The sequence below is a fragment of the Callorhinchus milii genome, unplaced genomic scaffold (assembly GCF_018977255.1).
Source record: "Callorhinchus milii isolate IMCB2004 unplaced genomic scaffold, IMCB_Cmil_1.0 Scaffold3, whole genome shotgun sequence".
NCBI classification, from domain to species: domain Eukaryota; kingdom Metazoa; phylum Chordata; class Chondrichthyes; order Chimaeriformes; family Callorhinchidae; genus Callorhinchus; species Callorhinchus milii.
This window is the reverse complement of record NW_024704744.1, coordinates 94,966,596-94,978,256: the sequence shown is the minus strand read 5'-3', so window position 1 is coordinate 94,978,256 and position 11,661 is coordinate 94,966,596. Positions and strand designations below refer to the sequence as shown.

Sequence of the window (11,661 nt, the reverse complement as noted above, 5' to 3'; positions counted from 1 at the left end):
GTTCCTCTAGGTTTTTTTCCATTACATAATATAGTCAGTTTTTTTTAATTATTCTTACCAAAGTGAATCACTTTATATTTATGTTTTTTTTAAATTTTTATCCGTCACTTGTCTACGCATGCTGCAAACCTATCTATGTCTTCCTGCATCTTTATGCAATTCTCTTCATCATTTAACGCACTCCAGTTTGGTTTTATCTGTGAAGTTGGACACCATATCTCCTATAACTGAGTCCAAATCATTTGTCTAAATAAGGGCACAGAGGACGTGAAAAGATCTTCTGCATTTCATTCAAGATTTTTTAAAAAAAATTAATTTACATTGTAACATATTTCTTGCATCATTTCTTCCCTTGCACTTCTGGTATAGGCCACACTAGACCTCAACATACCCATGATTTAAGTCGACTGTCTAATCCAGTCATGGTGTAAACACTTGTTTACCATTAAATATATATTTATTCTGTTTGCCAGACTATTTTCCTAAATCCTCATTTTGCTCCAGAATTTGAGTGGCTTCATTCCCCTTCCCCATTACCTTTAGTCCCAAAACCAGTTTTTAATTATTCATCCATCCCTCAGATGAGATGAGGTCCACCTGCCTATTTAAGTGGAAATTAAAAAACCCATGGCACTATTCAAAAAGAGAAGGGAGTTTCTCCCGGTGTCCCAGCTAACAATTCTCCAAATAAAATTAGTCATTCATTTCTTAGCTGTTTGTGGGACAATGCTGTGCAAACTGACTGCTGCGTTTCGCCCACAAAATACACCATCAATCGACTTTACAGTATATCCTCTGAAGCTCTTGGGAGACATATCGATGATATAAGGCACTATATCAAATGCAAGGATGATTATCATTATTACTGACAAACTCTCGCCAATGTCACCTCAAGCAGTATCTTGTTCTGTCAGTAATTTTTTTTCCCCATCTCTCATAATAATCCTTGCACTTGATACAGCGCTTTTTCGCATCTTCTCGACATCTCAAAGCGCTTCACAGAATATGCTGTAAAGTGAATTGACTGTATATTTGTGGGCGAAACACGGCAGCCAATTGCGCACAGCAGTGTCCCACAAATAATGACCAATTTATTATTTATCTTTTTTTTGGAGGGATTATTATTAGGCGTGTGGAATAAGGAAACTTACCCAAGGTTTCGCCCTGCCTGGAATTGAACCCAGGTGTCTCGCCTGCAAGGCAAGTGCTCTAACCACTGAGCTACAGGACTTATATGGTGCACAGACTCGGTTTATAATAATAATAATAATGCTACCATTAGGTTAAAAGTCCAGCCAGACTTAACAAAGAAAGAGGAAGAATCAGACTGCTAAGAGAAAATGAGACAATGCAAAGGATCAGGGAAAACCACTTACGTATAATCCAACCAGTTTTTCATTTGCCTGGAGAATTCAGGCTATCAAACCAAGGAATAGATCAGTCTATTGCAGTATACAAAGCAACCGTATTGTAACATCCTCCCAATGAGTGTCACTTCACCTCTGCCGTGGGCCAAAACCACAGTATGTTAACATCACGTCCTATGCATAGGGCACATCCATGCAAAGGCTTCCAGTGCCAACTAGTCAGTTTCCTGACGTAAAACATCCCCTGGTCACTATATATGTAATTTCTTCCAAGTTCTTGAAATGCACTATGCACCGGAAGTGCAGTTAACGTGCAGCAAGCATGGTGACATTTGCAGCAATTCCTGTGCACAGAATGCTTTTGTGTGCAGCAAGTAACATCAGCAGCAACTGAACCAGGAAATCGGACATTTTTTCTCTCCAACTTGATTTCCGAGCCTAATATTGGACCCATGACCGGATTATAACAGGGTTGCCCTGTATACAACAGCAGCAAATTGTATTTATATAGCGCCTTTCACATCGGGAGGACATCCCATTCATTTGGACATATACAATTCTTGAATTACCAGTAAAAATGTTGATTCCCACAATTGCAAATTGCTACCATTGAAGAAATTGAAAGTATGAAAAACCTAAATAAAAGCATCGTATTCATGCATGTTTACTTCAACTGCACAGGAAGATTTCTGTTGTCAACATGCTCAGCCACAAGATAGAGAGAGCTAGCACATGTACAATAACAATGGAGAGAAAACCTTTAACCTCAACGGGCAATTTAATCTGCAATGGCAATCAAGTACAAAATAAATTAAACTGTTGCTTACTGTCATTATTGTAACTGAAATACAGTATTTGAAGACTTTCTGTCAGATTGTTTAATGGGCTAATCCACCATACTATTGGTCAACATGCTGGCGAAGAGTTTTCAACAGCAGGACCTCATTCGGCATAATATAGATTTCGGGTACAATTACAGATAAACCCTACCTTGAGATTGAAGTAACAGAACACTAAGCAACAAACAGACTCATCTTCTACCTGTTGATTTAAAAAAATAAAGCATATGGAAGATCTGTAAGAACTTCAAGACTTGCACTCTTTTTATTGGTCACATTGATGACAGTTTACTTATCGCTTCAATCTTTGCCCTAAGGTATGTGTACTCTAGAACATACATAGTTTTAGGAAAGGTTGAACAGAAGATAGATTTTGAAATGAACGGAGTACCCATAAACATTAAGAAGTGTTCCATGTCTACAAGCACAAAGGCAATTACATACTCAGTACACAGATGATCTGAATGGCCAACTGAATCCTTGATTCTAAGGAGAAATTTTTTGATTGCAAGATGAGCTAATATGTTCACATACAGTTTTGAAAACATTTATAAATACATTACCAATTACATTATTGCAGAGTACTAAATCGAACAAGAAGTTAAAAAAAATTACATGTGAGACAAAATTACTGAATTTTCATCTCAGAATGGATAGCATTATGAAAAAAATCATTCCACCATTTTAAACCAAACTTTTTTGCAGTATGGAATACCTCAGATACATTCAGAGTCCGGTTACCTAACAGAAGCCAAAATGTGCAGTGTGAATTTGAATGTTCCATTTTAAAATGTATAATTTTTAAAACCCATAGTAGTCACATAAAAACTAGTCACATAATGCAAAAAAAGCCTTAAAGTATTACAGGAACTAGCTTTTTTTTCTATTGTAAATACGACTGATAAGAATACAAAACATAGATGGGGTTTATTCTCTCGAGCAGTATATACATAATACAAACTGTAAATACAAAAGCCACAATGCATTTAGCAATCCTTTATTGAAGATAACAAGGTGGTTATGATCACTGTATTGTATGAAACATCACAAATATCATACAGGGAACATACTATAGTCAGTCAGTACAGGGAAGGGCCAGAGTGGACAGTTTGTGGACACTAAGAAACCACATGTGCACTCTTCACCCCCTATCCTAAAACAACCCTATAATCTCAACAAAGGGTCAAACACCTGGTCAGATCATATTCTTCAGGACAATTTTCATTGACTTGGCTAAAATCTAGTGAATAAATAAAAACACTGTGGCAAAAATCATACTCTCTAGGCAAAGAATCATACCTACACAATGAACCAAAACGATTGGGGAAGCTGGTTGTAGGCACCAGTGCTCAAGGATGTATGGTAATAGGCAGCTTTCCAGCATAAGGACTTAATGAGGGAAAAAAAATAAAAGTTAGAGAAATGCAACGATTCCATTTTATATAAGTCCAATCAGCATCACTCATTAGTATGTTTCAACCACGTACAAGGGCAATGCACATCCTCTACAACACACCATTAACAGACTACTGAATATGACAGGAAGGGAAAAGTATTAGCTGCATTATTTAAATCGTACAAGGCATTCACAGCGCTTTTTTGTGTACAGATGGATACATTCATTGCTCTTACTGCCTTCAATGCTGCTCAGATTCCCCTTCCCCTCAAACATCACCTTAAACTGGACTTTAATACATGCATAACTCAAACTTACTTAGTAAAATTATATTATTGCAGAAATATAAGTCAAACTAAAATCTTCAAGTACCTTAAATGACAGCCACTCTGTACCATGCCCATTCCACAATGAATGAAAGAAAGATCACAAAACAAAATTTAAGAAGCATCTTTCATCAAGCTCAAATTCAGAATAGAATATTTTTAAATTGCTTTTATAAATCTATGTGATCTCTAGTTTTGTAAATGCAAACAATTCTTTTGCAAAACTATACCCCAGTTTACATAAGGCTGTCTCTTTCTGCTGAAACAAATCAATGATAATACTATAATAGAAAACCACATGTAGAACAAAAATCACAATTTACAATATCATAAGTGAGAAAGGCAAATTTTATAGCGATATTTTCAACTTCTGCAATAATGAGTGGGTTGTCTGAAGCAAATGAATTGACATACACGCATAAATTAATCTATTCAATTTATCCAAAGGTTCTGCTTAGCAAAAGCTTAAGATCTACACATGCTTTAAAATCATAAAGGAATACCATACATCTGCTATATTTATTGCCAAATGCAATGTTATCTTCAAGCAAGCAGTAGGTAACATATACTGCATTTCTGACACAGCAGAGAAACCAAGTATTTGGTAGTACAGCAGAAATTGAAGTGAAGTATTACACAAAATAAAATTTCTACAGCATTCTGCTTACTGCATGTTCCCTCTGGGCCTGAGATAGGTGCAGAAGCTCTCATCCTTGAACCTTGCAATCAAGTAATGCCTTATACAGCAATTTGTACATGCTCATGTCTGGTGAGTTAGGTTTAAATTAATAGTACTTAGTGCATCTTCCAAATGAAAAAATCCATGCACCTCAAGTACTTTATTACATCTGCTAACACGTTACCATGCCGTCAGGCAAAAGTTGGGTACAAATGTAATCAGCACACCTGAGGCAGTCAACAAAATACTGTTACAAGAAGATGCTTGAGAGTGGCAATATTAGAATATTAAAAAAAAAACAAATGGTGTATATTTCTAACAATTCCTCCTGCCCTTCTGAACAAAAACAAAAAAAAAATGCCTTTAAAAGAAGATCCTTTGGATTTTAATTTCCCTTGTAGTAAATAAAAGTTGTGTGAACGAAGGTTTCTTCCATATTTCAAACCAGGACATTCTTAGCGATTCTAGCCTATTTAACTACCAGGGGTCTTCAAGTTCTGCGGAACCCTGTGAGAAACAAAACGATACTATTACACTTGCATTCCACACCACGTGAACAGAACTTTTGAAAAATGTCTCACCTTTTGAACATTTCATTGTAGGGAAAAGCAGACAGTCGGGAACAGGAGTTTGACCGATATAAAAACACAACTACAGCGACAGTCTTACTTTAGTAAACTACAGGGGTTCCGAACGGTCCGTACACAGATTCGCACGAGTGAGTACCTAACCTGAGAGACACTCGATGGGACACAAGAAAACCCAAAGCAAACAGCCTCTCCGTGGACACGTTCCAAAGGCAATTCAAGGTATATAGAAAGAACATTGCAAAAATTGTAAATTACAAATAATTTGTAAATTTTCAAATGCAGTCACCCTTAGCATTACGTAGACATTTCTGCTCGTCCCGAAGTATGTTCTTAAATACACATTTTGGAATGGATGAACAAGTTAAAAACATACTCAAAAACATTTATAATTACTTTTTTTTAATATAAAAAGTCCCAGGTTAGAACTATGATAGTGATAGCTATCATTCTTCATAAATCACATTGCTCGTTCTGCAATGTGGATATAATGCACACACGAAAAAAATATGAAATCTATCCGAAAGAGGGAAATGCGTCTAAAAGAGGCAAGAGAAACTCTCAAATGGTACATAAGCTGACACAACACAGATGTTTACGAGCAAGCAGCACTTTTGATTATGATGGATATTATAATGTAACCCAAGATATTAGATACAGAAAGCTGCTGAGTGTTAATTTACGCTCCATTCTGTCTCGCTCAATAAAAATCACAGTAACCATTATATTTTCAGTAAATTGATTACGGTTAACATAAACCCATGTAGTTTTAACTGTTTCAAGCTTGTTTACTGTAGGTTCACTGACATCACAGTGTACTGTTAGACATATATATATCATGTTCCCTTGGCAGTATTTCAGAATTATATTTTTATACACACAAGCACCATTGGAGTTTAGCCTGTAGGCAGTTCGTGAAAAATATTAATTAGTGTCATGAGAAAGTGTTTTGCAAAAGCTCTTTGCATACGTGCACAAGTGCCACAAACGCATGCCAGATCATTGATGAATATAGACATGTGCAGCAACACTCCTCTCTCCAGAATAAAAAGTCTATGCAGCACATAAATCCACCTGGTATCAAAACCACTTGGCCATTCCCATTTCATCCCTCTCCCACCGTCACACTTGCAAATATAACTGGGGGTCTCTAACACTAATATTACTGTACACCCAAAAGTAAATACATTTCAAACGTAAGTGACTCAATGGGCGCCGGATGTACTTTATCATAAGCTATATTGCTTGAGCACTCAGTATTCTCACTCAATCTTCAAGACCGCACGTGTGTCTTTTAACACGTTTTCAAGACAGAATTCCAAGTAACATTTGTCAGTTAAACACAATGCAATAGATGTTCAGATCTATAATCATTTGAAGGTCTTTAATCAGATCAACTACATCGTTCACTGCCTGCAGTAACTCCTACAATGGTTCAGGTGAATAGTGCAGCACTGACAGATGATGCAGCCGTGCAAGTATTCCAGGCATTTTTCTATGAAGGTGCTAATTTACATCAGCAAGCAATGACGTGGAGACTATGGGTATGGACTAAGGTCGCGCAAAGCATTATAAGCATATGTAAGATGTTGCATTTAATTATTTTAAAGAAAGGCTGATTCATTGAAGTAAACAAATAATTTTCTGTAGCGTTTTCCCTTTAAAATGCAAACACAATGAATGCATCTTCCAAACAAATAATTTACTAAACGTAAAACACAACCAACTGGTTTCACGTTTTTCACATTTATTTAGATGTACAAAGTATATCCATATTAACTTGTAACGAGTAAGTTAAACAGTAGTCCAAACATACTATAAAGCTTTAATTACACATTAATAATGGACAAATCCCCACTGTGACTGCATACTGCAAGAAGCAAACACATCCCCAGAGGCATTGTTCACAAATATCTGACATTTACTCTAAAACATGGGAGATTTATAAAATGTCAAGAGCATTGGTTCTGAATCATGCATTTAGTATGTTTACATTTTACAACAAAAGGAAAAAGCATGTGCTCAACTACAAGCAGGTCTCGGAAGTTAACTGGCAACTAGTTCAGCTGCTAAGGTGACATGACAACAAAAAATCTAGATCACAAGCACAAATATGTTTTAACATGCAATAAAGGTCACAGACTCATGCAATGTAATAAATTATAACAGTTGATAAACAATGCTACAATCATAAACTTTTAAGGTGTTTCTCATCTGTTACTACATCTTCATAGGGTCAGTTTATATCCTCACGACGAGTCTCATCATCAGCCTGCAACCTGGTCTCATCATCAGCCTGCAACCTCGTCTCATCATCAGCCTGCAACCTGGTCTCTGATTCTCCAGCAGGCATAACTGCAGTAGAAGCAGCTGTCTCGGTGGTACATCCTTCCCCCCGGATCTGAGCTAGCCTGTAATTAGCCAGCATCTCCTCCAGTAGGTGGCGGTAGTTCCCCCTATGATTAATTCTCAACTGCCTGAGGGTGTCGAGCAATGTGCTCTGTCTTGCTCCCCCTTCATCTGCTCCAGTAGGGTCCTTTTCAAGATTCAATACCCCAGTGTGAGTAGACAGCCTAGCATAATCTCTTGGACTATTACATAACATTTGAAATCTAATTCTACAAAGGAGCTCTTACCGCTAGTAATTTGCATCAAAACCGTATTTGCGACTCCCTTTGTGGCTACCAGTTACCACCTGTGCAACAAAAAAGGGCTAGCTGCAAACTAATTAATATTAGGAACTCTTGCAGAATAATAAGTAGGAATTCGTTTTAAAATCCTGCAGTGCAGTATCCTCTTTAATCTCTATATTTTGCAAAGGCCATAACCAACCTTAAAAAGCTGTGTACTTATGCAATACAATTAGAATGATTGCGTGTTCATTCATTTATGAAATGATTTGATTGGAGCATTTTAAGATATATTTACCGTGTTACATCTTTTCATCAAAAATCTGTGACCAGTATGCAATAATCTTACAAGTATTCCAACTAAAAAAAGCAGATCAAAAATTATTTCAGAAGCTTTTCTCAGCCATAACCCTTTCAAGATACAACTACTTTAAACTACATGTTTTCTTACAATTATGTAGTGAATCTTTAGATAACTATCCAAGGAAATAAAGAAAAATAGGATTTTACTTTTTAAAATTGCTATTTTAAATAGATTTCCCAAGACACACCCTCTTCATATAGGACATAGTTATCAATAGGCCTGAAACCCTGAGAAATCTTACTTTTGCAATTAGTTAGGTGGATAATTGTTTGGCCCTATTTCATTCATACAAATAAACAGAATTGCACACATTTGGTTTCCTATGTCATGATGTGTTCTAGAAACCTTATTTATTTTATATTAGCAATAGTAGGAGAGTCTAAATTCAGGAATCTCTTCTCATCAAGATTGATTCATGAACTGACACAAATCCACATGCCTTGTGACTGTTAAGATTTATTTAATTAAAAAAGGAAACGGGAAAAGATCCTCATTTAGCATTATAGCAAATGAATATAGCACTATAGAAGATGAATAGTATCATCAAGACTGGTTCATCTAAAACTTTTTTAATAACGTTTAAATGAGCTTATTTTACAAAAGTTTATAAATTTTAATAAGAGTAATTGTGTGCTTCACTGAATAAAAATGATTCCTTAATTTCTATTGAATAATAAGACCAGACTTCAGGAAAAGTGCATCAGTCAACTTTAAGGAAAGCATTTGTTCCCGTGCTACATTGGTACTGCAAGACTTTCTAATACATAACCAGACACCAGCAATGCCAAAGGAAGCAATGACACTTTACAATTTTTCTATAAAGGGAGTCTTTAGATATAATGAATCCCATCTCAACTTTGAGAGATGTTTTAATTATTAAGTGTTATTTTAGTTCTCATAATAAATATACAGGGGTTTTAATTGTCTATCTATTTAGATCCATTTCTGAGAACTGTTTTCATTGCACAAGTCGGTGTCAAAATTTAGGGGTTGAAATTTCTTTTGTCACTACGTGTCATAAGCTTGACAAAGTGAACTTTTTTCATGTATGCCACTGGAGTTTGTGACAAGAGTAATTTCTCACCCACAGTCAATAAATTAAGAGTGAAAGTTATCTGTTACAGGTTACAGGTAAGATGCAACATACAGCTCCACAATTTGGTTTACATATTAGTAATTAGGTTTAATTTTCTAGACATCTGAAACAGTACTATTAGCATATGAAAAGTTTACTGTGGCTTTTCCAAAGTGAAAGTTTGTTTTCCAATAATTTACAAGCAAGTTTAAAAAAAAGCATCCCAGCAAAAGAAAAACAGCAATAAAATAGTACTTTATTTTAAAGTTGAATATTTTGGTAAATCTTCTCACACTTTTTCAGTTATTTTGCACCAGTGTCAGCATCAGGCATTGCCAAATCAAATACAGCATCATTGAGTGTAGGAATAAAAAGCTACTCAGCCAAGACAAACTGCCAATTCCCAATCTCAGAAGAGCACTTCCAACTGCAACATTCTGAATCCTCACTTTCTAAAGCAGCATCTGTTTTTTCCCCCACCCCCAAAAAAAACTTATGGAAAAGTCAGTGGCCTGACTGGTCCAGTAGGTTTGCATCGTTGTCCTTTCATTTCTGATATCCGGATTCAAAGGCAGTCGAGATAGGTCTTCGGTGAAATAAGTTTACTTTGTCTGATTCCCATTCATTCTGGGGCTGGTCTGGTCCACAGAACAAAATTGTCCGTACAATAGGGTAAATGCAGTAAATACCAATCTCACTCACACGCATTTCACAATGATGCAATTGGCAGCAATCGTCTGATCCTGGGGTTAAGATTTTATGGCAGAATGGAGGGAGCTTTATTCAGCATCCAGCTTGTCTTATGCTTGCCCTGGAGTTCCTAATGCTGACACTGGATGCCAAACGTGGAAAAAAAAATTCATTCTCCAGTATAAACAACCTTCACCTTGATCAGCACAATTTCATTTAAAAAAAAACTTAACACATTTCCTTTTTTCCTCCTGGAACTTTTAAAGTTGCTAAAGATATTCATGTTTACTTATAGTTTTAATATTAAAGTACAATTAAAGCAATTTGATTTGCATACTCTTAATATACCTTTACTCTTTGTAAACTTTGTTCCATTCATATATTACTGAATGTATGCGTGTGTATGTACATTAGTAACTATATGTATACATGCATTTGTGTGCACATAGATTATGTATATAGAGTAAAAGGTATCCATGTAGATAGGTATGTAGGTAATGTACATTCGTAGGTATGTAGGTAGATACAGTGCAGCCCATTATTACTTGCTTTGCTGCAGCACTGACTTGTTTATAACGTGAATGATGGGTGAACCCATTGACTTTTAGCACAGGAACCTTGTGGCTAACTTACATATGCAGAGTACACAGGAAGTGATGCCGGTGGAGACCTGATGATCTGGAAGTTTTTAAGTGTGAGAACCAGTCAGTGTGCAGGAACCAAGCCAGCCAGCGGTGCTCCTGCACAGTGAAGCTGGCTATTGTCTTGTTATAAAATGGGATGGTGTTTCCATGGAACTCCATTGAACATAGGTGGGTAGAGGATCATGTATGTAGGCAGGCAGGGTATTAGATATGCACAAAGTTATCAAGTATGTATACAAGTAGGTACGTAGGTGAAGGATCCATATCAGGTATGAAGTTGTGCATTTAGGTAAACAGCTTTACAAACTACACCTGGATGCAAACTGTACCACTGAAAATGTCTTTTGGAAAATCTATCATCAAATTGTAAAGTGTTTTTTGAATGTTACTTTGGAGTTTTCGCATGTAGAAAAATCGAGACTATCATCAAATGAGTGCTCAACTACAAGTAAATTCTTAATTAAATGTACAAATGTAAGTTACTTAACGGAACTAAAAAGTAGTATCGAATGAGTTTAAGATATGCATTATAACCAAGAATACATTTTAAAACATGTTTTGTACAGAAACAGGAAACACATAAGAAAATAAACACTTAGGAAAATAAAGCTCACCCCATCATCATCCCTGTGTGGATTCAGTCTATTATAAACGGCTTCAATCACACTGCGTCTAAAAGGATTAAAAAAAACATTGCCAAACAAGTTTATTTCAAGTAATACAATCAACTGCTTAAGCAAAAGAAAGCAAAGCTATTGTTCTAGAAGTCTAAAGGGTATCTGGAATGCAACAGCTAAAAGAAAATACTGTATTTTTGTTTTTATTTCCCTATTTAAATTTTTGTTTAAAACTCATCTCTTTTTGCCCACAATCAAAGGATACTAATAAGCAAAGACGTTTAAGGAAATAAAATGGCTGGAGTATCTGATAGGCTGGTTTTGTACGATTTAACCTGACTAATCTAACTAACCTAACTAGAGTGCTAATAGATTTAAATACTCAAATACAAAATAAATCCGGCTTAGTCTGCAAATGTATTATGTGCAAGATTAAGTAAACATGCT

General features: G+C 35.9%; 1 protein-coding gene across 4 annotated transcripts in view; it reads right to left on the bottom strand.

Annotated features, from left to right (window-relative positions):
- Positions 1-2,448: 2,448 nt before the first annotated feature.
- ppm1ba (protein phosphatase, Mg2+/Mn2+ dependent, 1Ba) overlaps positions 2,449-11,661 on the bottom strand; it is a 32,558-nt gene continuing 23,345 nt past the window's right edge. For 2 of the 4 annotated variants that reach the window (XM_042333763.1, XM_007896848.2), the window contains exons 5-6: positions 11,212-11,269; positions 6,922-7,730 (exon numbers count right to left, since the gene is read on the bottom strand). In XM_042333763.1, coding sequence (XP_042189697.1) covers positions 7,431-7,730; positions 11,212-11,269 — 358 coding nt within the window. In that variant the 3' untranslated portion in view covers positions 6,922-7,430. Of the gene's footprint in view, positions 5,115-6,921; positions 10,096-11,211; positions 11,270-11,661 lie in introns of those variants that run through there. The other 2 variants (XM_007896850.2, XM_007896851.2) reach the window with 2 other exon arrangements.